At 40.8% G+C, this 24,510-nt stretch overlaps 2 protein-coding genes across 5 annotated transcripts in view; one reads left to right on the forward strand and one right to left on the reverse strand.

Annotated features, from left to right (window-relative positions):
- The window catches only part of KATNIP (katanin interacting protein), an 83,106-nt gene extending 72,442 nt beyond the window's left edge, over positions 1-10,664 (reverse strand). For 2 of the 3 annotated variants that reach the window (XM_013939909.2, XM_067306153.1), the window contains exons 1-3: positions 10,595-10,664; positions 6,364-6,533; positions 1,629-1,711 (exon numbers count right to left, since the gene is read on the reverse strand). In XM_013939909.2, coding sequence (XP_013795363.2) covers positions 1,629-1,711; positions 6,364-6,533; positions 10,595-10,656 — 315 coding nt within the window. In that variant the 5' untranslated portion in view covers positions 10,657-10,664. Of the gene's footprint in view, positions 1-876; positions 893-1,628; positions 1,712-6,363; positions 6,534-10,594 lie in introns of those variants that run through there. The other variant, XM_067306154.1, reaches the window with a different exon arrangement.
- Positions 10,665-11,753: 1,089 nt separating this feature from the next.
- The window catches only part of GTF3C1 (general transcription factor IIIC subunit 1), a 55,538-nt gene continuing 42,781 nt past the window's right edge, over positions 11,754-24,510 (forward strand). For both annotated transcript variants that reach the window (XM_067306057.1, XM_067306058.1), the window contains exons 1-7: positions 11,754-11,974; positions 12,622-12,831; positions 14,174-14,350; positions 18,238-18,381; positions 18,990-19,086; positions 19,796-19,919; positions 24,061-24,219. In XM_067306057.1, coding sequence (XP_067162158.1) covers positions 11,754-11,974; positions 12,622-12,831; positions 14,174-14,350; positions 18,238-18,381; positions 18,990-19,086; positions 19,796-19,919; positions 24,061-24,219 — 1,132 coding nt within the window. The remainder of the gene's footprint in view (positions 11,975-12,621; positions 12,832-14,173; positions 14,351-18,237; positions 18,382-18,989; positions 19,087-19,795; positions 19,920-24,060; positions 24,220-24,510) is intronic.

The raw sequence follows: 24,510 nt of genomic DNA on the forward strand, positions 1-24,510 counted from the left end.
ATACCTCACTTGGACATTAAGGTTTACCATTAATCCATATAGTTAAAAGTTAGCTGTCTCTGTGTTATCTCCAGTGGCAATCCAGGATACTTAGAATAGAAGCCCCACAGGAGCAGTAACATGTTGCAGAATACCACACTGACAGTCTAGTCTATTTAGGCAGGTAAATTTAGGTAGTTGAATTTCTCTAGCTGTGGATGAAAAAAACCTTCTGACAGGGAACTAGTAAGCTCAGTCTGCTATCAAGAACCATTCTGAATCTATTCTGTGAAATGGAGGGTTTGAAGATCCAGAGGGAGGAAAACATCCAGAAACAGCAAAGCATTCTATAGCACTCTGAGAAGAACATAGATCTTACACCATGCTGAATACTTCTTGCACCCGTAGGAGAACTAGCAAATACTGCATGAAAGCTACATTTAGAAAACAAAAAAACCCACAAACCACAGACAAACAAACAAGAAAAATGCAACCTGCTGTGTAGCACCACCTGCAGCTTACTCAGTGGTTGCACATTTCCTTAGCTAAATAATTCTAGCTGTACATCAAGCTACTGTAACTCCACTTTACTCCCATACAATCGGATTCAAGACTTAAGATATCACCCTAAGCTAGTTTCAAGTAGTACAGGTACCCACAGCTGGCCAGCTTTCCAGTGCAGTCAGAGGAGGCACCTTCTTCTTTGTTTGACTCTTGTGATTAGAATGACACAGCTTATGACTAGCAAACAAGGTCTGACAGGCCAGTACATAAGCAGAAATCTACCGAGAGAAATGACAGCCTGGAAAATGAACCCAAATAAGTAGTAATGGTTATAAATAAAGGAACACAGCCGAAAAACTTGAATTTGTAGTATTTGCTGAAAGAAAAGAAAACCTGCATGAGATGAACCCTTGATCTTCAGTCATCTGAGCACAGACTCGCCATCCAGCCAAGACAATTGCTAATCAAGTAGGTTAATTGTTTGGGTGACAGGTGTCCCAGTTGTTCAAAATACACGCTTGTTCTGTTAAATGAATCATCTTCCTTGACTTGTCAGATCAGATCCTTCCTTAAGCCAAAAGACAAGATGACAGATTTCTCCACTGATCCAAGAACTATGAAGCTAACGGCCTCAAATTTCTTATAGACAGGGAATTTTTACTTGTATGTGTTTACCTCTGTTCTGATCTATAATAATTTCTCACCAATTAAAACTCAAGCTATGCAAATCACACCTATGTGTCCCTTTAACAGTATTGCAGGGCAGAAAACTGCAGTGACAAGCAGGGATGGATCTCCAAGATGAGGTTTTCCATCCTTGAGCTGGAGAGGTTAAGCGTGCCAGCAGAGATGTCAAGCAGCAGCTATTCTGCTGGAGAACAGTGAGCCAATCAATCACCTCAAGGCTACAGAAGTTTCTGTAATGGATGCCACTGAATCTGGACCTTTTCAAGGAAATTTTCTGCCTCTTTGGGCTTTAAAGTACGCAAAAAATTGGTTAGGATATTTATTCTTGTTGCCACTCAGTACCTAAGACCAGATCAACATGAGGCCTCCATGAGAAATCAGCCCAAGGCATATGAACTGCCTGTTATTTACCAGTTGTAACCATTTCCCCACAAAATTATTTCTAACCTAAGCCTTACCTGAAGCCATCCTTTGCGCTTTGTTTTGCTTGGTGCAGTCTGTATGCTCCATTCTCGCAACTCCCTCTCTTCTAGCTGGGTTGCTGGTCCAGAATTTCAAGAAAAGAATTAGAAGACAGAAAACAGAAATAGAATATTTGACAAGATACACCCTACTTCGAGTGGGTGTTTGTATATTTATACACACACACATATGTGTGTGTGTATATATATATATATACACACACACACACACACACACACACACACATAATTTCTTTTTAAATGATCCTCAGTTCCCCAGCTGAGGAGAGAAATGTCCATCATTCATATCTGAATAGCATTAACAACTGAAAAGACTCTCTGCTTCAGTCACCAGCTAGTACCGTGTTAGCAGCAAGAGTTCTGAAACTCTTTGGGAATAGTCACCACCATGTATGTTCAGGAAAATCAACTGCTTAAAGCTACGTTTGCATGAACAACATGGGAAGCCCCACATTCACTGATATGAAAATACAGAAAGATGTACACACCTATTCTAGAACATCATTCTAATTCCCAGCTGGGTAGAATTTAAGCTGTCTTAGAAAACTCTTAGAGCCCAGAATCCATACTACCGAAGGCAGACTGATAGAGTGAGCCCAAGACCATCCTAATGAACAACAGATGTTGTAGGTTTACAGAGGATTTTTGCATACTTACTCTTGAATTAGGAAAACATATTAGGGAATCAGCAGATCAAACAGAATGTATTAGATATTTAACATACTGCGCAGAGAAGTGTTCTTCATGAAAAAGTCATGAACGAAGGACAAACAGTCATTTTCCTCCTTTTCTAAGTCAAGGAACAGTTGGTGGCAGAACTTCTGTGAAAATTCTCTGCGTATTGTTAAGCAGAACAGATGGTCCTTGTGCTGGGAATGGTCCCAACTTACAGTGGAGCAATGGATTTCTCAGACAACACTTTGAGACACAGATAAGTATCCTGCAGGTCACAGGGCATGTACTTTTTTTTTTTTTTTTTTCCTCTCTCCTATAGAGCGAAGACATCAGCAAAACTCTCAGTACCATCCTAAATAAAGGTATCATTTCCCATGTCCAAGACAGTTTTACAGCTTCAATTTCTTTTCAGTGGAGAAAAACACCTGATGCAAAACCTTTTTTTCTTTAAGCCATAATTTAATGGTCACATTAAGCCAGCAGAAACTGGCACTACCAATAAAGGGAGCAGTCTTCCTACCAAGGTCATAGAATCACGGAAAGATTTAACCTGGAAGGGACCTCTGGAGGTCACATAGTCCAACATCCCATTCAAAGCAGGGCTTAGTTCAAAATTAGATCAGGTTGCTCATTTGAGCTCCCAGTGCCATATTTTCTTTGTTGTTGTGGACAAGCATACTTGCACCTGTGCAGTGAACAGTTCAGAGAATTGATACAGGCAAGTTTTAACTGAGGAAAAAATAAAAAGAAAGATTACTTTTAATCACAATCAGCTGTCCAATCTGGTTCACCATGTGAATGCACAAATGCTGGTACAAGGACTTGGGAGAGAGCAGGCAGAGGGTAGGACCACTTCTTATGGCAACAGTGCTGGCTTAACGCCAATTTAGAATGATCATGAAGCTACAGAGCAGATGAACAACAGCTTGTTCTATTGCTTCAGCACAAAGTATCTTCTTCTTGCCTGAAGAAGTCTATAATGGGACAAAGAAAAGAGAGGAAAGGGAATGGACTGCGCCAGGGAAGAAAACGTCTGGTGTCTTGCTTGATAAAACAGCCTCCTCCAACTACAGCTCCTACTGCTCCATAGGCTACTCCAAATTAACTCCAAAATATTTTGCAGTCATCATCATTGGTGTTGAATGCGATGAGGCTCTTCTGGCACTGAGGGTGAACTGTCCTGAGATTACAGTGCTGTCAAAACATGGTCTGATTCAGTTGGTGCTTTGGGGCAGAACTGGAAATGTCTTTAAGTTTCGCTTCCTAAGCAACTCCTCTCTTTAAACAACTGCCCAGAAGACCACTCGTGGATGGTGTGAATATAAATAGAAGGGGGCAGGGTAGGACTCAAAAACTGTTGAGTATTTGGTTCTCAGAATTACTTGAATATTTTGTTATGGATTCATGTCACTCTGAGCCAATAAGGACAGTAGTTCAAACTCCAAGCAAAGTAGATACAACTGAGCTAACTGCCTGTGCTGTAAACTTTACTTCAGAACAACATCTTTTTCGTAGGATGGAAGGGCTATGAATACCAACCATCTCCTGTTTTGCTGCACAAACTAGGTCAACTGGTGCTATTCCCTTCCAGTCTGTAGAAGGTTTGAGCTGACAGTGTCCATTTCATTAGTGAAGAACTAAGTTATCAAAATATTTGTCATAATCAAGGAGACCCCATGCTACCCTTAAGCCACACCTTTGCAACCACACAAACATTCACTAGGAGTGCATAGTTGTTTGTGAAATTATGTCTGGGTTAGGCACCCAAAGAAATCACTGTATACCCAGAGACCAGTATCGCCACCTTACGCATTATAAGCCCATCATTCAATTTAATTTGTTTATTAGGCCTAAGCATACTTTAACTATCGTGGATTATTCCAAGAAGTTTGTCCGTCACTTCAGTATATCCCTCATGAATTACTCCAACAACAGATCTGATAGGCAACACAGACAAAATAGCATGGACAAAGATATTTATGACAATACATTCAGGAACCACAAAGAAGAATCTGTGTCCATCCTGCTTTATAAAGTATGACACATTCCTAATTTTTCAGAGAAGACTAATCCTATAGATGGATGCTTTAGAAGTAATAAAATGATGCAATAACTCTCATAGGAGATAGGTAGGGAAGAAAATTCAGTGCTGCAACTCAACCAGAAATCATTTCTGTAAGTAGAAGCATGTTCTATCATTGAGAGATGCCTAGAAATGAAGTGGACTACAAAACCGCTAAGGTACTACACCTAGGCAAGACATTTGTACAAATCACCAATGACTCCCACTCTAGGCTCTAGCAATAAAATAAAATGAAAGAAACAAAACAGAATGACGATTTGGCTGATATCCTTCACTGCAGCTATACATGTTTAAAATAACACTATCAGCTAGCTAAGATGCACCAAAACACTGAGTTCCTCTCCAGTGGAAATAATGCTACCGTCTAACTCAACGGAAGTAGAGATGGGATCACAGACTCCCACTGAAGTCATTAAAGGAACAGTAGCGCAGGTCTCAAACAGAAACTAGGTATTCTACCTGAATTGAATCAAGTAGCAACAAGCGACCATAAAAATCTGGTCAAGCTTAGAGCTGGCAGCTGCACAGCAGAACTTGGAGAGGAAGGTACTCTGGACAAGAGTTCTATTACAACTCCTGCCACAATACTCTTCCAAACTGTTTGGATCACAAAAGTCAAAAATGTTGTTTTACACTCTCTTTAGCTACCTGAAGGTCTAGCATCCCCGTATGACAGAGGCACACAATTTCCTTCTTTTTCAATACTCAAGAACACCATCTTTTCTGCATCATTACACAAAAAAGATGATTGCTGTGTAGTGACAGCTGCAAGTATGTGGAAGACTGGAGAGAAACTACCCCCCCCCCCCAAAAAAAAAAGACATGGAGAAAGTAAGACCAATTTCAGAGTGCCCAATATAACATGTCTAAGCCTAAACATGCTTAAACTTGAAAACAAATAGCATGAGTCTAATGCAGCAGCGGGGGTTGTGGGAGAGATATAGAGGTTGCAGTCATGGTCGCAACATTGGCTGAAAGAAGTTAGTATTGTTAAAATTAACTTCCAATATTGTTGAGATTAATATACTTCCAATCATATTAAACACTCATTTATAAGAATTTTAACTCTTTGTCTTCATTTTTAAGTGAAGATAAAGCTCAAGCAGGTACTGTTCCTACATAGATGGTGTCTGCTAAGAGGGTATAGCAAGCCTGCAGCAAGGTTGGTAAACTGCTTTACACAGAGATTTAACGAAATAAACTTTTTGATAAGCTAAATGATTAAAACATCACTAAGATCATATTTTATAACTTCACACAAGCAAAAATATTCCTGATATTACACTGCTCTCTATTGTGAGAGACAGACTTAAACTAGAAATAAGATACACATTTTAAAGAAAACCAGCTAATCACCAGAACAATATACAAGAGAAAAAGGTAGATTTTCCCTACTTCAAATATTTAAATAAAGATTACATGTCTTTTTAAGAGGACTATTATAGTTTAAACAAAACTTATGAGCCTAATGAAGCCGTTACTGAATACAAATTGGATATAATTTAGTTACAGTCTACGCTGTACAGGAGACCAGACTAGATAACACTGTAGTCCTCCAGATCTTAAAAACCTATCAACAGTGTTATGGTCCAGACAAAGCTATACAATTATTTTATACTGGCAACACGTAAAGATTTCTGATCTTCTAGTTTCAGGTATAATGGTTTAACAAATGGAAGAGTGGAGAATTTAAACTTTGGAATTAGTTAGGGATCAACCGAGCAATAAGCAGCATGTCGCAGAGACTACTTGTCACACACAAGCAGCTTAAGTCCTTTGACGAATGGGTCCCATGGAGTCTTATTCCACCAGCCTCAGGTGCTGCTGTCTCACTATCACAGCCTGACTCACTAGGCCTAACCAGCAGCCTCACCAACCAGATTACAGCTCTGCGGAGAAATAGTTTAAAACAGCTCTAGACTACAACCACTGTAAAACTCTCATGAAACTCACCATTTGTCCTGGCAGTCCTCGCTTCAGTTCTAAGGTAGCCTTGTGAGTTGAATTTTTTGGGATAATTTCTCAGCTCTGAATTAGCTCCATTCATATACAGACAAAATCCTTGTTCTAACTGCTCCAGTTTGATTTGTATAGGGTCTTTTCTCTTTAATTGTCTCAGTATCCTAGCACAGAAAGGATAACAACTCATCCATATGCATTCTTTATACAGGTGGTCATATCAGCAATTATTACACAAGCACAGTGTCAAAAAGCAGAAAAATATGTTCATAGTTTGAATAAAGTGGTTCAGAATATAGCTTCCAGGACCTGTTCTTCCAGGACCTGTTCCTCATTTTAGAGCTTTTTTAACGTGTCACACAATGTCAGTATTTAAATTTGACCAAGCCTTTCCCGTCTATAAAGACTGTTTCTGTGCTGCTTCTAATTTCACATTACTTTTTCCCACTTGAAATTTAGTACACAAATGTTCTGCCTGGGAACTGCTGAGAGTTTTGTTTAAAATAAATAATAATAATAAAAAAAGCTTAAAAATGGTTGAGCTTCTCTCAAGAATAAAGTGTAAAATAAAAATATTGCTATTTGTGTTTTGAAACTTACGGGGAAAAACTCCCAATCAATAGTAGTGTTAGAAATAATAGAAAAGTCTGGTAAAAAATAAAATGAACAAGGATTTTTTTTTGAACAGCGCAGAAGAGATCAACCAATATTAAGCTATTGTGATAGAAACCCATAAAAACCATGAACATAACACAAGTTACAGATATTTTTAACTGTGCACAAACTGACACTGCTACTGAGCAGTTTTCAGTTTTTCCAACAACTTTTTGGCACTGGAAAGGCACTATATTTCAAACTACCAATTCTTAAAATAATTCAATTCTTAATTCTGTGTTATAAAGTAGACACTGCAATGAGGAAGTCAGCAATACCTAAGATTTAGTGAATGCTCTAAAACTGGCTTGTTCCAGGGGCTGTGGCTGGATTTTTTTCTTGTTTTTATTTTTGGTGAAATAGATAAGTAACTACAAGACTGTAACATACAACTCCAGCTTAAAAGAAAAGAGGTAAAAAGGTCAGAAAAATCTGCAGAAGACACATGGGATTGGAATTTCATCTCTAAACTTTCTGATTAACACTACTCTAGCAGAGGAGGAAGCAACAGAATTGTACAATTCATCAACTTTAGCGCAGAGGAAGGACAGGCAGTTTCCACAAAAGATTCTTACTACCCTTTCGGATAAATCCACAGTCATTATCATAACATCTTATGTGGGCCAGGAACATGTTTTCTTCTGTTACCATTCATTATAAGCTGTAATTATTTTCCTTCTGTGAACTGCTTTGCTATTGTCAGTCACTGAACATTACAAGGCCAGATCTGCCCATGAAGATGTTTAGCTAGAGGAATCAGCTGAGAGAACAGGCTTTTTCAGGTTCTCTCTCAGAAAAAACAAGGCTGAAGTTCCTGCAACAACAGTCTTTACCCAAGGCCTAACACACTGTCCTAACCAGGAAAATATTAATTGAATTCTCCTAACTCATATTAGTAGTCCTTGGCCATTTATCATTCTTATTCAAAATTATCTCGCAACTCAAACATTTGCAAATGCTAAAAAATAAAAACTAGCTTCCTGATAGGGAAGAGCCACTTCTCCTCCTGTATCACATTGTTACAGGGAATGAGGTTTCACTGGTTAACATTAGCAGAGCCTGAACTTTTATCTATTACAAATTCCATCCCTAGCCCCAGTGGACCAGATTATCAGGGTTAACATTGATTCAATCTCAACATGTAATCTCAATATTATAGTTCAACCCCACACCCCTGACAACCAGACTATATTAGCTCTGTTAACACTGTAACAGTCTTAACACATACTTACTACAAACATCACACTGTGTTCCTGAAAAACACATAACCAAGAGGGTCACCACAGTTCTAACACACACACATATATATATATATAATATTTATATATATATATAAAATTTTTTTTTAATCACAAACTTCATCTTTGCTTCCGTGAATTAGATTATCAGGGTTATCATCCTCATAAACTGACTGCTTATTACAAAGTTCAAGCGTTGTCCTTACAAAACACAAACCCAGTAGTGTAGCAGTCTGAATATTTACAAATTCCACATTCTGTCCCTCCATGAAGGTACCTCATTTGCGGGATCGATAGGGTCGGTCCACTGCTTAACAGATCCTTCCATCAGCTATCTGAAAACCCTTCTCTGCCGCACTGACCAGTGCTCACAAGTGGCCCAGGCCCCAAGCTCCCCGGAGCTCTGCTCTCCTAGGACAAAAGCTGCATCCTGCTTGCTCGGGGACTCCAAGAGTTCCGCGTTTCTTTAATTTCCCTCTGAGAAAAGGGCCACCGAGTGCTCACACTCTGCGGAGCAGCGCTCACCATCTTTGCAGGTCTGCTTAGTTAGTGTAACTGGTGCTGCATGGAGGGAGTTTCTGGTTCACAAGAGTCCTCAGTTTTCCCACTCCAGGTGTTGGGATCCCACTTGGAGCAGTCACTTTAAGCTCACCCACTACTTCCGCAGCCTCCGGGCCGACTTGGTGCACAGGCTTCAATTTGGATAGTTAAGCACTACCAGCTGCTCGCTTTTGACCAGAGCCTCCCTTTCGTGCCGTGCACTCCTTAACATCCCTGCTAGCAGCCCATTACTCCAACAAAGCCCACCGGCTCGGCTCTCCAGCTCTGTTAAGCTGCCTGGTCTCTCTGGAGCATTACTGGGAGCACATGGTGAGCCCCGGCACAGCAGCACCCGCTCCCGGGCTGCGACAGCCGCCGCAGCCCCCAGGCTGCTGCTCTCGGATCCTGCACATGAAGGCAGCCAAACCTCCAGGCCACCAGGGCAGGAGCTCAAAGCAGGCACTGTCCCCTCTCTTCCCCATCACCTTCCCACTCCACAAGAGCTCCCTCGGGCCCCCCCCGGCTCTCCGCTTCCCACCTTGTTCGCACCTGCCCCTCTCCCCCATACATAACGGGTGCACCACTTGCACTGCAACACCACACCACAAACTCCCAAATTGCCAATACCAGAATCATCAAGGCTTCTTCTGGAGTCTCAAATACATTCCAATTACTCCAGTTCCAGACCATGCCAGGTCCAGCTGCATTTTTCACCAGTTACTGTCACAGGCAAACCAGTCCTGACTGTTTGTTTTTTTTTTTTTTTACTCAATTTAAATTTACTGCCAATTAACACCAGCTTCCAATCACTGATTTGAGTACTGGGAAACACAGTCAAACACTTAAGTAAACACCTTTCCTCCTTCTTTTCCAGGCTCAGCTTCAGCCCAATACCTACTCTCCCCATTCCAAGTCTCAGCTTCCCTTGTTTTCACCACAGGTGACATTCAGTCTGTCCTAATTTCTTCAGAGAGGTGACAGGCAGCCCAAGAGGTTGGGGTCACATGGGTAATGATTTCTGCCTGCACCTTCTCGCTTCTTGGTTCTCCCCCACCACTCTTCTGAAAGTTCACAAAAATTGTCTGCTCTTTTAATACAACCGTGGCTGTTGTAGTATTTGGGGGCTTTTGACCAAAATCATTAAGTTTGTTGCAGGATTTGACAGAAAATGTTATGGCTTGTGGTACAGGAGGGAATGCAGAGAGGAAGTTCTGTAGACCTTTCTGAAATAATCTATGAGACCTTACCTAAGATACAAAGGTTCCCGTTTCCTCAAGCAGGAAAGTTGATACAAACATATACAGAAGTCAGTAAAAGTTGACTCAAAGATTTGAGCAACCTAGATGTTGTTATCTCCAATCTTAGTAGAACTTGGCTTTAGAAATTTTACAGCTTTTGGATGCAATTTTCTGTATTTTTGAAAGCATGAAAACCTTGCCTCATAACAATATTCTCATGCACTGTGAGGTGCCAGTTATTTCTGACCCCAAAACCTCATGCTCTATAAACAAAAGCCTTCTGAGTAAGTAATGGGAGTAAGTAATTTTGTGTAATTTTTTTAAGGTACACTGAAGAAATACTGTGGTCTTTAAAAATAAAAACTTTGTTTTGTACTTTAGCAAATACAAGAAAGTTAAAAAAAAACCACCTGAATGTTTTAAGACAAATCAAACTAGACCTTGCATCACAACCAAGTTTTTAAACTAATAATTCACAACAGCTGATATTAGACACTATATTGCATAGTATACAACAGATATTATACACTCACTGATAGCAGTTCTGTATCTTACCGGTTTCTCTGCTGGAGGAATATTAAATACTCATCATGTTTTTCATCAAAATCAGTCACCATGTCCTTAATATAAAGCTGAAATAAGAGAATATAACTGGTACACTTAAGTACAAAAACAATTTACTAAAGAATATTAGTGTGTTTCCACCCAAATAAGGAAGAATGCTATAAAACTGATAAGAGCAACTCCTTCAACAGAGTGTAAAACAGCGTAATGAACAGTTTTCTTGAAGAATTGAGGAAGCGTTACTTATTTTTCAGAACCCTTCACAATGCAATAATAATCTCAAAATGATAGAAGAGGAAGGCATATGCTATGAGGAATTTATAATCCAAGAACTAACAAGAAATTTAGTTCTGGGGCACAACTTGAAAGGGTCAGTTAGGTGCTAAAGCATTAACATACTTCTGGAGAACACAATTTCAAATTACAGGCTGTGTCTAAAGCCCAACTACAGGATGATTTTCCTGAACTACTACTGCCCGCGTGGTCAGTCAAATGTAGAGCTCACATACGACCAAAGCATTTAGTTAAAAGAGTGCTTGCCTTTCAGGAGACGTGTGCTCTTCCCAGCAATTCCCACCACGTATTCTCGAGCTGTTGCTGAAAGTTGCTGAAAGTTGCGGTTAACTAGGTCCCATCTTATAAACTGTGGAGTTTAAACTTGTCCCAAAACATTTCATTTAGTTCCGTAGCAAAAAACAAACAAACAAAACACCCTTCTACTACCAGTTGCACAGCATCTCTACGAAAATATCCCCCCCTCTCTTTTTCTTCTTCTTCTTGTTCCCCCACCGAGCTAGCGCAGCGGCGGGGCCGAATCCCCGCACGGCCGCGGGCTCGGACTCGAGTCCCGCCGCTCCCTCGGCAGTTACCGGACTCTGGAGAAACTCCCGCAGGAGCCCTCGCCGCGGGCCCCGCCGGGCGGAGGCCCCCACAGCGGCTCGGCGGGGGACCGCGGCGAGAGGAGAGGAGGGGAGAGGAGGGGAGAGGAAAACAGGCCAGGCCAGGCTAGGCCGGGCCGCGCCACCGAAACCCCCCGCCCGGCCCGGGCCCCTCGGTCGCTGCCGCCCTGTTTGTGCGTTTCCTTGGTTACTGTCGCAGGTGAAGCGTCACTTCCGGCGCGCCCGGCCCCTGCCCGGAAGCGGCGGCCGGGATGGAGGCTCTGTGGGCGCTGCTGGACGAGGTGGCCCTGGAGGGCCTGGACGGCATCACGCCGGGCGCGCTGTGGCACCGCCTGGGCGCCCGCGCGCCGCCCTTCCCGCTGCCCCTGGAGGCCGCCACGCGGCAGCTCCTGTGGGCCGCGCTCAGCGCCCAGCCCGCCGTCAGCTTCTACCTGCTGCCGCGGGCGCGCCCGCCGCTCCGCCTGCACGACCGGTGAGGGCCGCGGCCGCGTCCCGGGCCCGGCGGCCGCCCCCGCCCCGGCCAGGCCCGGCCACCGACCTGGGGGCGGGGGGGAGGTAGTGCACAACGGACCCGCGATAGTCCAAGCGCGGCCTGCAGCCTCCCCGGAGGCCGCCCGGGGCGTCTGCGACAGCTCCTCCGGTGGAGCTCTTCGGGGTTCCCTGGGTGAGAGGAGGCGAGACTGAGGGCAGTTTTCTAGTCTGTCACTTGGGAGACCTGGGTGAGAGTCCTGGCTAGGTTTCTGTTCCAAACACTGTTCATTTGCCGGAGACCTTTAGCCACTCAGGTGCAAGCGGAACGTATCTGTCCAAATTTGCCAGGACAAATGTGCCTCTTGTTTTCCTTTCCTATAAACTATTTTTTATATATATTTCTTTTGCTCCAACCACTTCAATATTCTTGAAGTTTAGAAGAGCAAGTAATGTACTTTCTGCTTCCTCCCCACCTTGTATGCTCTGCATGCTGATAAGGTCCGGTCTTATTTGAAGGGTGTAACTCTAAGTTCATGGCTCACCAATTTTGAGGTTTCGAAAGATTTTAATTTCATTTTTTCCAAGGTACTTGATGGTGGCACTAAATTCCTGTTGCTTGGTTAAATATTGGCTCTGTTCTTATTTCAGATATGAAGAAATAGACCTCGAAACAGGAATACTGGAAACAAAAAGAGATCCTGTTCCTTTAGATGATATTTATCCAGTCCACATGATTTTGGATAATAAAGATGGCATACAAGGTTCCTGCCAGTATTTTAAAGAGAGAATAAATATTACTGATCAAATAAGAACGAAGGATTTGCAGCCTTGCTATACTTACACAGAAGCTGTTGAAAAGTGAGTAAAATTTTGATAGGCATTTAATGACTTTCAATTAAATTTTAAAAATTCAGTCCTTTCACTCTTTTTAAATAACTGTCTTAGAGTCATCCTTCAGTCAGCTTTTAAATTACTGTGAACTTTTTCTGGCTACTTTCTTCCTAACTGTCACATTAGATAATTTTTCTTTCTCTATCTGTGCTGCCCTAGTGCTTTCCCTCAAGATGTAATCTATTCGCCTCTAATATTTTGTCAGAGGAGTGCAGAGACTGAATGTTTCTCATTGTTATAATGCTGCTAAAATGTAACTGCGGTCACATTTCACAGTTACATGAACTATTGGATGTTCGCTTCAGAAGGGAGAAGTTTTTCAGTAAAAAAAATTACATATTGGCAGAAAAACAAAAAGTAAACAGGTTAAGGCAGTTAAACATTCATACACCTCTGTTGCTGGGAGTAGACACGCCTGATGTTTGACAAAGAAATAACTGCAGGGATCTGAAAGATGATTGATGGTCTCTGAATACATTAATTCAGTTGGTGAAGATGCCAGTTTTGGAAAATCGTTATGAACTTGAACTGCTAGTTATTTAAATAGTCTGTGTCTGCATTAAACCAACTGCATGGACTGAAGCAAATACTTAGTCTGGCTTAGCATCTCTGTGGCTATTTTTCATTTTAACAACTGAAAACTCTAACTGTAGATTTTTAAATTTCAGCATTTCTCAAATTACGTTGAAGCTTGTTTGGAGTAAAATACTATTAAACAAGCTGCTTAGGAACCTATCAACATTTGCTACAAACGTGTCACTGTTACAGTATTTGGGGAGTTTGTAGGCTGAATTTTATGCAGTAGCTAAATGTATTCCTTTGCTTTCAGTTTTGTGTCACAAAGCAGCTTATTTATTTATTTTTTACTCGGTCTGCTCAATGCTTTAAAGCAAAGTGTTGTGCTGATGGAGATAAATGGAATGAGAAATCAGAGCAGCTTTCATAATACAAGTAGTAAACCTTTTATCCTTAGTAGCAACTGATGTTTGCTCTTTATTGAGACTTCATTAAGATGTGGTTGAAAACGGGAAGAAATCAGGAAAATTTTAGTTGGAGGTGAGTAGGCAATTTAACAAATAATGTCTTGATGTTCTAGTTCAGCATTAGTAATGTATTTGCCTAGGTTGCAGTTAAACATTTTGGGCATTAGTGGATACTGTGGGTAGTCACTGAAAGAGAATACTTCTGATCTTTAGCTCAGTTTGTGCCGATTAAATCAAGAATGGCCTTGGGTGGGGGGAGGAAGAAGTTAATATCCCTGCGTTTATGGGTTTAAATTTATTTTCTTACTTTTCATTCTGTTTCATAGATGGGGAGAGAAACTAGTCATCGTTGCTTCCCAAGACCAGCGTTACAGAGCTTTAATAGGCTGGGAGGGTGATCCTGACTTAAAACTCCCTGACTTCTCCTACTGCATACTGGAGCGTTTAGGTCGTGCTAGGTGGCAAGGAGAGCTTCAGAGGGACCTTCACAGCGGAGCTTTCAAGTAAGTTCAGGTTTTATTATGTAAACTAAATTGACGCTAATACATTCCATTGGTTACCTATAAAGTTCTGTCCAGTTAAGAATTCCCGTGTATTGAGTGAAACTCATATCTGTATCAGGAGTGTCTCATCCTTACTGACAGGAGCACTTTGGTTCTTGGAGCCTATGTCACTAGAGGTGTTGGTCTCTTCCTTGAGGTCCTAAAATTCCCTGATACTTTCTCACGAAACCACGGGTGGTCTATCAGGTCAATACACAGGTTTCTAATTTGGGGAAGTTCTCCTCTCTAAATCACTTTCTTTAAATTTTGGCTGAAAGGGGATTTTCGTTTCCTTTTTTAAACTGCTGAGTAAGCAAGTTATCCTGCCCAAGTCGTGAAGAGATGCCTAGCTTTTGTCCCCTCTGTTTGGTTGCAAGCCAAAGGTATTCTGGCTAACGGTTGCCCTGTGGGACACGTTTCCCTGCATCGCTTGAATGGGAGCCTGGGTTACCAGCTCCCAAACCAGACATTGAGTTTTGTTGTGGAGGAGCATGACACAACCTCTTAGGGAACTTTTGGTTTTGTATGGCAGCGCTGCAGTGCGTCGGCTTTGCTGTTAAGGATTCCCTGCTTCTGGGGATGAAATATATGTGGCTTTTAAACTACACTGGCATTATTGTTGACTGTGGCCCGGCTCCTCTGGCCAAGGAGCTCAGCCTCCAGAACCACTAAGAAGCTCTCGCAGCCAAGTTCTTCTGGGCCCCTGCACTGGCCCTGGCATGCCTATTCCAGCCCCAAACCAACTGCACCTCTGCACTTCCTCTCTCTACCCAAACGGGCACCATTGGAAGGTGTCTTAGCTAAATAAGTTGACAGGAAAAAAAAAAACTTTTTGTGGATGTTTTTCTGCCAGTTCAGTGGCCTGAGTCAGCTCACCAAGGAGTGAGATGAATATCGGAGCTGACACAAGGGGGACAGTGATTGTGGTGTAGCCAGGAGCTAGAAAGAGAGGAGGAGGAAGGAGGGCCTGGAGGGACAATATTGGTTTAGTTGTCTCATCAAACCATATCATTAGACTGTGGTTTTGTGTGGAGACCACAGATTAAGATCAGAGGCATATCTCTCTGTTTAACTGGATTAAACAAATCTGAAAATTGCAATTAGGACATAACTTCTGAAGATTCTGAAGAAGAACCTAGACCAGATAACACACTACAGTTGTTCTCCTGTCAGTCATGAGCTGTGGAGTATATGTAGCATAAGAACTGAGAGCAAACCAGTAATATTTTCCTCTTACTAGAATCCAGATTATGTGGAGACAGAGGAGAAAATAGCTTGTCTGGAAAACAAAAGAGCGAAAGAATGGAGGAAGTTAAAAACAGAAGACTAATCACGAGTGTTCTTCAGAATAGGAGTTTAATCCAAGATCTCCAAGTCCCAGCATTCATGTATATCAACTAGTCTCTTGAAATTGGGTATTAGCTGCCTCTCAGCACTGGTTCCAAGAGGATAACTGGTTGCTACTGTTGTTCACTGAAGTGGTAAAAGGCTTTTCTGTTCATGTACAAGTTCTTATCCTACTAATAAAAAATGCTAGACTGCTTATTTCACTTGCTCTTTCCCTCTTTATTTTTCAAATATAGGGTTAGAATATGAGAATAGAAATACATATATAAAAAGCAAGCAACAAGAAAACTGCAGAAGCTAGAAAATGTCAGAACAAATGTCACCCATGCAACTATATTTTTTCCCTCTTTACCTGTGTATTTTTATATATTATTTAATAACACAATCACTTTTATTTTCTACAGGATCCCTGCTATATTCATAGAATCATAGAGGTTGGAAGGGACCTTTGGAGATTGTCTAGTCCAACCTTCCTGCTCAAAGCAGGGTCAACTAGAGCAGGTAGCTCAGGACCTTGTCCAGTTGCATTTTGAGTATCTCCAAGGATGGAGACTCCAGAACCACTCTGGACAGCTTCTTCTCGTGTTCACCCACCTTTGCAGTAAAAAAGTTCTCTTTAAAAAAAATGGAATATCCTGTATCTCAATTTGTGTGCATCACCTCTCTTCCTTTCACTAGATATCACGGAGAAGAGTCTGGCTCTGTCTTCTTTACCCCCTCTCATCGGATGTTTATTCCTGTTGATAAGATCCCCTCTGAGCCTTCTCTTCTCCATGCAAAACAATCTGCCTCTCAGCTTCTTCTTGTATGCCAGTGGTCTCATCCCTCAATCATCTTAGTGGCCCTTTGCTGGACGTTCAGTACACGTGCAAAATGCTTGCCAAATCGGCAGTTATTCAACACAAGTTGTTCTCATTTTTGCACGTTTGATTTGGGGTTTATTATCTGCTACCAGAACACTTTACTGAAAACAAAATTGTTAAGACTTGCAGGGTCTTGTTTACTTATTTTTCTAAAGCCAATTTGTTAAGAACAGCCTTCTGTTTTGTTTTTTTCATAGAACTTAAGATAAAAAGTTACTGGTCCTGCCTGACTTTCTGAGTACCATGCAATTGTTCATTCAGCTTAAGAAGGGAAGGCTAAGAGGAGGTCTTGTATCCAACTACCTAATGGGAGGGTGTGGAGGGGACAGAGCCAGACTTTTCTTGGAGGTGCGTAGGGACAGAATGAGAGACAACAGATAGAAATTGGAACACAAGAAACTCTTAAATAGATATAGTGATTTTTTTTTCCCCCAGGAGGGTGGTCAAATATTGGAACAGGGACCCAGAGAGGTTGTGACATTTCCATCCTTGGGGATATTCAGACCTCAGCTAAACAAGACCCTGATCTTGCTCTACCTGGACCTGCTTTGAGCAGGGGATTGGACTAGAGACCCCCAAAGATCTATTTTAACCAACATAATTCTGTGATTCTAAGTCCAAGTGCATTACAGAAGGCTAGAGGCTTTAAAGGATTTCAGTGCTCAGACAACTGAATACAATGCAGAGAATAGAAGGAATTAAGCTACTACTTGTGCTCAATGTTGCTTGAATCGGAGGCAATTTATTATGCAAGTGATGCCCAGGTCATCACAGCCAGTGTCCTGTGTTTTCTGTTTCAAAGGACAAGAGGCAAAATACCCAGATCATACAGTAAATTCTCTGTAGAAATAGGCACTTCCTTAATGCTATGGGAAAATCAGAAATTGAGAGGCACTCACTTCTGTGCATTGATTATCCATAAGCAGTGATTAAAATCACCGCCAAATCTCCTGTGTTATAAAAGGAATAAATTTTTTCATACACTGTATACTAAAGCTTGTTTTCCAGAACATAGTTCAGAGGAAAGCTGTAAAAATGTCTTTCTCTAGTATTTTCCAGAGCATTATATTGGGTTCTATATTCTATTTGCAGTCTTATCAATATTGTATGTACAGAGGTAAATGATTTCCCTACTGTTGCTATGGCAGAAATCTAGGTCGTAACGCCTTAAATTATGTGCCTAAAAATAGAGTTCCTACTTAATAGCTGCTCTGAAAAGCTTGTTTTTAAATGACTTGTTTATCATTGTATAAAAACTTATTTTGAAAGAAAGAATAGCTTCAAGTTTACAAGGCTGTGTCCAACTCTCTTACCTAGAAGACTGTTTATTGTTGTGTAATTCTCATCCTCCATTCTGAAACGAAGCTAAATTCAAGAATGAATTTACTCTCTCTATATAAAGGCATTTGTCTTGTTCAATGAGCAGGAAATTAATGAAAGTAATAGAGTGAATAAAGTTCACAGGCTATCTCAATTGTGGCACTTCCTAATTTTGAGAATGTCACTTTGAAAGTTAAAAGAACATGTGTCACTAAGACCGTAGATAATTTAGATAAAGGGTGTGTTGGAATACCAGGAAATTAGAATATTTTTGCAAAATCTCCTGTTACTATAGATATCTTGCCATCTTTCCTTTAGAGTGGATGCTGGAAAAATTCATTATCACAGAAGAGTACTGGACAGAAATGGTCTCATAACAATGCAGTCCCATGTCATAAGACTACCAAGTGGAGCACAGCAACACTCCATTCTTTTGCTTCTGACTCGCTTTCATGTTGATAGGTATGTGCCACTCAGATGTTTAAAATATCTTCAGCGTAGACTGTGACCTTTTAGTATGATGAAAGGCTGCCCTCATGTCACAGAACCATCAAATTCCCTGGTATTGACTTTGTTTTCTGTATTAACTCCTCTTCCAGATGCTGGACAATAAAAACTTCCCTTGCTTTTAGCTGTAAATAATAGGGTATCGCAGTGCCTGTCACCTGGCTACATAAGCCTTACTCTTTTCATTGTAGCTTTAATCGTTCTGTTACTTTTGAGTGTTCTTACTTCAAACACATTTCTAATACATTTTGTTTTCTTTTCATGTACATGATTAGAACCTGTGCTACCCTGGCTTGCCAATGAAGTAACTGCATGGGCCTTGTCACTGTTCCCTCAGTCTGGTTCTCTTAGTGACAAATTCTCCCATCTTCTATTGAACTCATTCTTAGATCATGTTTGAAGCCTATTCACAGCAAGAAAAAATAAGTGTAATTCCTGAAACAATTTAATACCACTTCTCAGGTTACATCCTCTAGTGACTAATATTTTGTGATGGTATACACCTCATGCTTTTAAAGTTATACCCATGCTTATGTGTCAAATAATTTTATTTTCTTGGTTAGGAGGAGTAAATATGATATTCTGATGGAGAAGCTCTCAAGTATGCTAAGCACTCGTTCAAACCAGATGGAAACATTAGGAAACTTGAGGGAAGAATTGGTAAGACTCATGATTCTTTTTCAAATTCTCGCTCATATTTTTATGTAATCTAGATGACTACTATCAAAGTCAGTCATTCTTACTGCCTGTTTCTAACCTTACACCATACTTTGGGGTAGGGTATCAAAAGAAAGATCTTAAGAACCTGCTAGCTTACTGAATCTTAAAAAAAAAAAAAAAAAAAAAACACCTCTCTTGGGAGACTGGTCTGTTGCTCTAGATCAAGTTACTCTCCCTGCCTGTTATAAGGAAGGCTTTCTATTCTGTTCACAGCTTCAGAAAAAGGTCTGTCACAGAACCAGATTTTTTTTTTTTTCTCCATATCCAGGCAACAATATCCTTGTGCTGTTCTTGTATTTGATTGCTGTTGCTTCCTTGGAGGGCAGAGCTAGGAAGTCTCAGACATTACAGCCTGCAGAAGCACCTCTACCTCTGCCTGGTATCTGCACTAGCAGGTTTTTAAGATCCTTCTTTTGACACACTATCCCAAAATACTGTATTTAAAAACTGGCAGTATGAATGTCTCTGATATTAATCACATAAAGAATAGAGGCTGGTTGTAGAAAAAGATCATGGAGTTAGAGAGCCCCTCGGTCCTGTGATGTTTATGTTTGCTTCTTTGTGAGGATCAAAGTATAAGTCTATGGATTTCCTGAAATACAGTGTTTTGGGCTACAGTAGTGACTTTTGTCATTGCTCTTTGCATTAGGGTCTTTGTGAAAGAACTTTCAAACGGCTATATCAATATATGATGAATGCTGGCCTAGCCAAGGTAATATCTATCCCATTGCAAGATATACACCCTGATGGAGGACCCTACAAGACAAAGAAAGGTAACTAGAACCACATTCCTGCTTTTTGTGTAATTCTGTTTATTCCATTTAATTTATAAACTTCAAATCTTGAATTATAACATGCTTAAGTGAAAGCCTGTCTTTGCAGTTATTTAGAGAAATGTATTAATAAACCTATAACACTGCAGCCCACTTGAATTAAGTAGGTGTTCCAGGTTTTGGAGAAAGTAGTACTTTACGCGTGTTGGATGCAGGCAGGTTTGTTGTATTTTAATGGAAGCTGTTTCAGTAGATTGTGAGTCCTGGTAAGACTGCTGAAGCCAATTCAGAGATTAGGGACAAGGAGCAGTCTGCTGACCTTTCAGGTGGGAAGTTGAAGGTTAAATCAAAAAACTATTCTTACAAAAGGTTATATAAATAAAAGAAGGCCACCATCAGTAAATACCAAGCTAAAGAGATAGGCCATTTTAGCAGTAATTGACTTGCGCTGAAAGTCATCAGAAAACAGAGTTTCTCTGGAAATTTCCATGTCAGACTATGAAAGTAAGCTTTGGCAACATTAGCATAATGGCTGTAGCGACAAAAGCCACAACTGATACCTCTGAATTCTTTAAAGTAGCCAAAATAGCCAAGAACTGCTATTCAAAAAAGCCATAGTCTCCTGAGGGAGACAAGAAGTTCTTCGCTGAGCTGGAGGGGGAGACATTAACTATGACCTTAAGTAATCAAATAACCAACAGGCAATAGAATCTGGTTACAGCTGTTAGCAGTTTGAAACTGCAGTGAGGAAGGAGTATGGGCCATGGGAGCATCCCCCTTCTTGGAGGTTTGGCTGCCTGGGCTCAGGCCCTTAAACAAGGTTCAAATGCTTTAGGATTTAGATTCGTCATGGAAGGACAATGTCTATGCATAACTACTTTTGCATTCAAAGTTATAGGTTTACAGAAACTGTTGAGAATTTAGAGACATGTAATGGAAAGACAAAGAAGAGTAGATCTGCATTGAAGATAGGGAACAAACAAAAGCAACTGCTTTTCGAAGAAGACGCAGATGAAATTTGTGTGGAAAAATGCAGGAAGCAATTATAGAAAGTATGAGGAGGACAGTATCAGCAAAGGAGTTAATAAAATTGCTGAAAGAAATCTAAGTCAAATTTTATTTAATCTCAGAAAATCCTGAACTGGCAGATTTGTCAGCGTAAAAAAAGAAAATAGTTCTAAAAGATGAACAGGGTGTTTTTCAGAAATGCAGTGAACTGTTTGTGCAAAAAATATATTATTTCTCATCACAAATGAGATAGTTCTCAGCAGTAAAATGATCATAAAGGAAGATTATTTGCATCATAAAGGAAGAAGTGAAAGAGTCAAAACGTGGGAATTTTGAAAAGAAGAAAGTGAATGTCATTACAGGGAGCATAGATTAAGGCTCTTGATAAGACAATTACTTCAAATTACTTCTCTTAAGTATGGGCAAAGGAAATGTCTGAGCAGGGAAATTGTATTGTGAACAAAGAAAGCAATGGCCTAAAGTAGCTACAACATCGAGCATCTAGAGGGTGATGTACAGAGCAAAATTCAGTTAAGAAGTTCAGCTTCAAGAAGGCATTGCAGGTCCTCAAAGATATTCCAGAATGGATCAGGATATGATAAAATTGTCATCAAACTGTTATAAAATATGTATTGTGCATAGTTAATGTATTTCTGGTTTAGGCAAATGTCTCAACATACAGCAGCTTGTCGTACAAGGATATCTTTAGCCACTTAGACGCTATTTATCATTGTCATTGACAAAAATCTAGATATTCTGGTCCGTTGTCCTAGTACTATTATACCAGGTTATGTTTGTTTATACTTCCTCTCACTGAAGTCAGTGTCAGAGCTGCTCTAATGAGCTCAAGACATTTGCAGATAAAACCCAGAAGGCTAGACCATATTGTAAAAAAATAGGGTTTATAATCGGTAACAAAAACAAATCTAGCTTCCAATTTAAGTATCTACTTAGAAGACAAGGAAATACAAGAAATCTATTTTTAAGCTTCGTGGCAACACACAAGGCACTAGACTTTATATGTTGGCACAATCGCAGCTGCATTTACTGCTTAAAATTTTGCCATAAAAATACGAACTAATGAATCTTTAACTTGAGTGATGATTCCATCTTAACTTATGGATGCAAAAGCTGAAAATCCACCAAATGCCTTAAAAACTCTAGGTATTGAACTAGGATGAATTAATAATGGCTGAGTTTCATCGGAGTGCAAGATTCTTTAATCTCTGGAATTATATAGGAAAGCAGATAGAAATATATGGGACCCACTGAGGATGAAGCCAGAGCGTCTGCCGTGGGAAGCACATTATTGGGCAGAAGGAGCTATAGTAAAAAGACATGCTTTTTCAAATACTGCTTGAAGTGAAAACTAATGGGCTGTAGAAACACAGAGGACCTTGTAACAGTGCCTACAGCTCCTGCCAGAATGTCAGAGCTTTATTACTGCTCTAAACAGTATCTGGCAGCAAAAGGATTCAAACTGGGGAAAAAATAATAGGAGCATCTGGCCTGGAGTTTAGTCACATGATTAAGTTGCTGTGGATTAACTTCATGTCAGCTAAGCTTCAGTAACTGATCATATACAAACATAAGGTAAAATTCATTAACTGAAACCTCAATGAAAAAGATTCGTAACTAAAGCCTTTTGCCTGGTATTTATCACGGAGGAGAACTCTGCCAGAGGAACAGAGATGGCTCTAGAGGTTCACATCCGCTGCTGCAGGGTGATGCAGGCTGCTTCTGCAGTAGCTGCTGAATTACTGCACTTTACAAGCTGGCGTTGTAGAGTAGCCTCGTATTAGTTTACCTTAAACACTGGTCTTTAAGTTGTTCAGCAGCTGCTGAATGGCACTGATGATACCGACTCATTCTTGTATCAGCGAGGAGGGTCACTACAGCTATCCCAAAGTCATCTGTCCCCTCTTCTGCAAGATCCCAGAAGGGCAAAGCAGGTTACTACAGCGCAGCTAGTGCGTGGTAACTTGTTAAGGTGTGTACCCGAATCACGTTTATGAGTCTTGTGGCTGGTGAGCAGCAGTGTTGTCTTTCTTTGTATATAACAGCCTTAGATTTGGGGTAGAAAGCTTTCTCTGTTTTCATTGCATATAGTTATAGTACATCATGTGTTAACAAACGTAGCCATTCCATAGGGGCAGAAAGTAGTTCAGGATTTGGAGCAAGAAATCTGTACGTTTAGCTCCTCATACATTATTGCACAGAGAGCTTCATTAATATAGCTGATATCATGTGTTGTGGAGTCTGCAGACAAAGGCTGAAACAAACTTGTTCTCCTGGCGATGCTGGAACTGTGCAAATAACTGTGCATTTTCGTCATGCTGTCCGAGCCTCCTGGGTGGGGTAGGACTGTTCTGTCTGACCCTCTTCAGGAGGCAGGTGATAGCTAGTTGCTCTGTGCGTGCTTCCTTCTATGTTTGTATACATGTTAGAGAAGGCGCTAGGATGTAAGGTAAAGGGAGAGTTCTCTTAGGAGCCAGGACTTTTAAATGTTGGTGACTGGGGGCGGCACCCAACAGGGCCCACCAGCTAGTGTCTGCTTTGATCAGCTGCTGAGGAACGGCAATCCTGCATTAAGGAACAGTGTGGCAACCGCATAGCTTATTCAGTTTATTATCTTCAGAAGCATGACTGCCTTTCATTATGTGATTTGTGTTTATTGAAAACCAAAAATGCTTTGAATCTGTAGAATAAAAGGAGGTTTTATACCCACATGAGTGATCTCACAGTTGGATCGGTGTTCTGAAGATGTAACTCTGTGGATCAGCATTTGCTCATTTCACTGATTTATTTTTACTATTGATATTTCTCTTGTTACAGCAGCGTTTTCCATTCCACTCATAGATCTTTGCATTGGGCACTCCAAGTATGGATACAGACATAAAGGTCTGGAGCATCTCAAAAATTCTACTAGTTAGTATTTTGACAGACTCATGTATACAGAAAAACTGTTGCAGTCCTTTCCTAGAAATCAGCGGTTGCCTTTTGTTCCCCTTTGCACTACTTCTGTTTAGTGTGCTTCTTTTTAGTCCTGCTGAAAGAAATGAAATGGTTTGGAGTTTCTCCCCCCACCAGTTTTATTCAGGGTTGTTGCTAACGTTAGTGTTCATATTTACAGGGACCGATGTCATGGTCCGTTGCCTTAAACTGCTAAAGGAGTTTCGAAAGAAAATGGAAGATTATCATGACGATGATGAAGAGGAGATAATGACAAAAGCTGTTCAGCCTGTGGATATTGTTTGTGAAAGGGATATGCTCACCCAAGCTTATGAGTTAAGTAGGTGATGCAATAAGATTGTGTGTGTGTGTGTGTGTGTGTGTGTTTATGTACAGGATGGTGTCATTTTTTCAGCAAAAAGATGAGTTTTATGTTCAGATTAGACTGGAACTATTGGCTTCCTGTAGGTGGTTGGGGCAGTCATTTAATCACTTTGTACCTCAGTCGTCTATGTGTAAGAAGGGGAAAATACTTTTCCCTTACCTTTTGGGGCAACTGTTGGGATAGTCACAATCTTTGAGGTATAGCATGCCGGTGTCGATCAGAGCTGGGCCTCCCTCGTCGCCATTT

Source organism: Apteryx mantelli, chromosome 16 (assembly GCF_036417845.1).
Source record: "Apteryx mantelli isolate bAptMan1 chromosome 16, bAptMan1.hap1, whole genome shotgun sequence".
NCBI lineage: Eukaryota > Metazoa > Chordata > Aves > Apterygiformes > Apterygidae > Apteryx > Apteryx mantelli.